Below are 2,536 nucleotides of genomic sequence, written 5' to 3'. Positions count from 1 at the left end.
CCGCAATCCCTTCTCCATTCTCCTCTCGGGATCTTGAGCACGCACGCACACACACACACACACACACACACACACACACGCCTGGCGTGAGTTAAGTCCGGGACGTGAACTGCAGTCAACTATGTGGAAGTCCAGAGACATAGCCCTTAGGCCAACTGCTGGTCCTTCTGCTCTGTTCTTTTGGGGCTCAGGCTTTTGAAATCTAAATTCCAAGGAGCCTCGGGCGCCTGCCCAGGAAGCGGGCAGTGCGGTTGGAGCTCGACTCTCTGGGTCACATACAGCATGTAGCCGTATTTTTAAAATGCGCCCCTCCCATTTTCCCACCATTTTATTTTGGGGGGCAGGGACAGAACCAGAGCAATTTGAAAGGAGGGTTTTTTTTCTTTTTTCTTTTTAATTTTGCCAGAGGGTACATGTGTTTGTCAGAGAGAGAGAGAGAATGAGAGAGAGAAAGCACCCACTCTGCGGGGCACGGCCACTCCGCAGGGTACGACCACTCCGCAGTCCCTCCTCCTCCCTTACTCACGTGTGACCCGCATATTCCCGCAGCTGCCGGGCTGCCCCCAACTGTGCAGTTGGCCATGTGGGATCCTGCGCCTTAGACTTCACGCCACCACCGGGCCTGAAAGGAGGATTTCAACTTACTTTATTCTAGGACTGGCGAGTTGCTTAATGGTTGAGGCACTGCACTCCCACAGGGCTGACCGCAGTTCAAATCCTGGACCCGGCAGCTTGCTTGCTCACTTTCCCTTTCTCTCGTTTTCTGTCTCTTTCTCTGGTCAAATTAAAAAATAAAGAATAGGGATCAGCAGTTGGCATAATGGCTATGTCACTGGACTCCCATGTAGTCAACTGCGGTTTGAGTCCTGGATCCAGTGGCTTAAACTCACATGGGGCACGTATGTGTGCGTGCCCAAGATCCCGAGAGGAGAATGGAGAAGGGATTGCGGCGTGGCCATCCCCCCTGGGGGGGTGATTTCTTACTTCCTATCTCTCTGTTTCTCTCTCTCTCTCTCTCTTTCAGGCAAGCACACATGCCCTATAGCAAAAACCTCTCCTATATAAATAAATAAATAATAAAAATAAATAATAATCGCAAATGCAATTAAATAATTCTTTAAAAGAGAATTTACTTTGCATTGGAAGGAAGGAGGGTGGGAGCTGAGGTGGACACGTGGCAGCGAGGGGATGGGAGCCCCGGGAGGAGGAGAGAGACGGCAGTGTGCATACAGTCCAGAGCAGCACCTCAGGCGCCCTCCAGCCAGGCCAGTGCCCGGCATCTCCTCTGGGGGGACAAGGACCTCGGGGGTCGGGCGGCTTGGTGGGCAGGACCTGGCTCCCCTCCAGTGCTCTGTCCCCCGCCCCCCAGTGCCGGGCCAGCCCATGAACTTGCGGGCCGAGGCCAAGTCGGAGACCAGCATCGCGCTGTCGTGGAGCGCCCCGGGGCAGGAGAGCATCATTAAGTACGAGCTCTGCCTCTGCCCCGCCTCTTCAGCCGCTGTCTCTGCCTCTGTGTCTCCCACCTGCCCCCACCTGCTTATTTCTCTCTTCTCTCCTGTCGCACTCCCTGTTTCTGTTGTTTCTCTCCATGTCTCTCTCTCTGGGTCTCTCTGTTTCTGTCTTCCTCTGTCTTTGCTTATATTTCTGTTTTTCTCTGTCTCTGACCCTTTCTCTGTCTCTGTGGGTATCTCTGTCTCTCTGTACATCTCTGGCCTGGCCCTGCCCGTCTGTCCCCTCCTCCCCGTGTCCCCGACCCAGGTGGGGCGCACGTTTGACCCGACGACGTCCTTCGTGGTGGACGACCTGAAGCCCAACACGGAGTACGCCTTCCGCCTGGCGGCCCGCTCGCCGCAGGGCCTGGGCGCCTTCACGGCCGCGGTGCGGCAGCGCACGCTGCAGTCCAGTAGGTGTCTGGGGGGCCCCTCTCTGCCTGCGGGGGGGACCCGCGGCCCCGCCCGGACGCGTGGCCTGCAGCCTCCGTGCCCGCCAGTGCACTGAGGGTCTCCCACGGGCTGTCTGTGTTCCGGGGACCCGTGGCCCGTGGCCCGGAGTGAGACTCGACACCAGGACAAGCCGCCGTGCTCCTAGTCTGGGAAGGACGGCCCACTGTGCCGTCTCCTCCTCCCCGTGGGTCCGGGGACTCACTGAGGAGCGAGCTGGGTCCCCTCGCGAGGACTTTCGAGGGGTGCAGTGAGCTGTGTTTGCAGCCGGCACCCCATTATCCCCCGAGCCAAGGACCCGGGGACGACCCCACCTCCCTGGTGGCCCTAACTCAGAGACCCCAGAACCAGGTCCCCAACCAGGCAGGGAGGGACGGGGTCAGAGCCGGCCCGGTTCTGGGGGGTGTGCAGGTCCCGACATGGGGCTCTCGAATCCTTGTAGTTCTTCGCTGTGCCCGCCCGGCCTCCCTGTCACAAAGGAGTCCCTTCCCGCCATCCCGCCCAGCCCTCCCTGCCAGCTTGGGGCTTGGGCCTGCAGGCCCCTCTGCCGTCTCCCTGCCGCCTCCTCCCCACCCGGCCTCACTGCCGGGGCTGGG

At 59.4% G+C, this 2,536-nt stretch overlaps 1 protein-coding gene across 1 annotated transcript in view; it reads left to right on the top strand.

The window, feature by feature from the left end:
• Positions 1–2,536, top strand: part of LOC102481864 (protein tyrosine phosphatase receptor type S) — a 44,527-nt gene that overhangs the window by 6,838 nt on the left and 35,153 nt on the right. Inside the window, exons 4-5 of the mRNA XM_006171864.2 lie at positions 1,370–1,500; positions 1,759–1,903. Coding sequence (XP_006171926.1) covers positions 1,370–1,500; positions 1,759–1,903 — 276 coding nt within the window. The remainder of the gene's footprint in view (positions 1–1,369; positions 1,501–1,758; positions 1,904–2,536) is intronic.

Source organism: Tupaia chinensis, unplaced genomic scaffold (assembly GCF_000334495.1).
Source record: "Tupaia chinensis unplaced genomic scaffold, TupChi_1.0 Scaffold149964_2, whole genome shotgun sequence".
Lineage (NCBI taxonomy): Eukaryota > Metazoa > Chordata > Mammalia > Scandentia > Tupaiidae > Tupaia > Tupaia belangeri.
The sequence above is the reverse complement of the archived record's forward strand: the minus strand, read 5'-3'. Positions and strand labels throughout refer to the sequence as shown.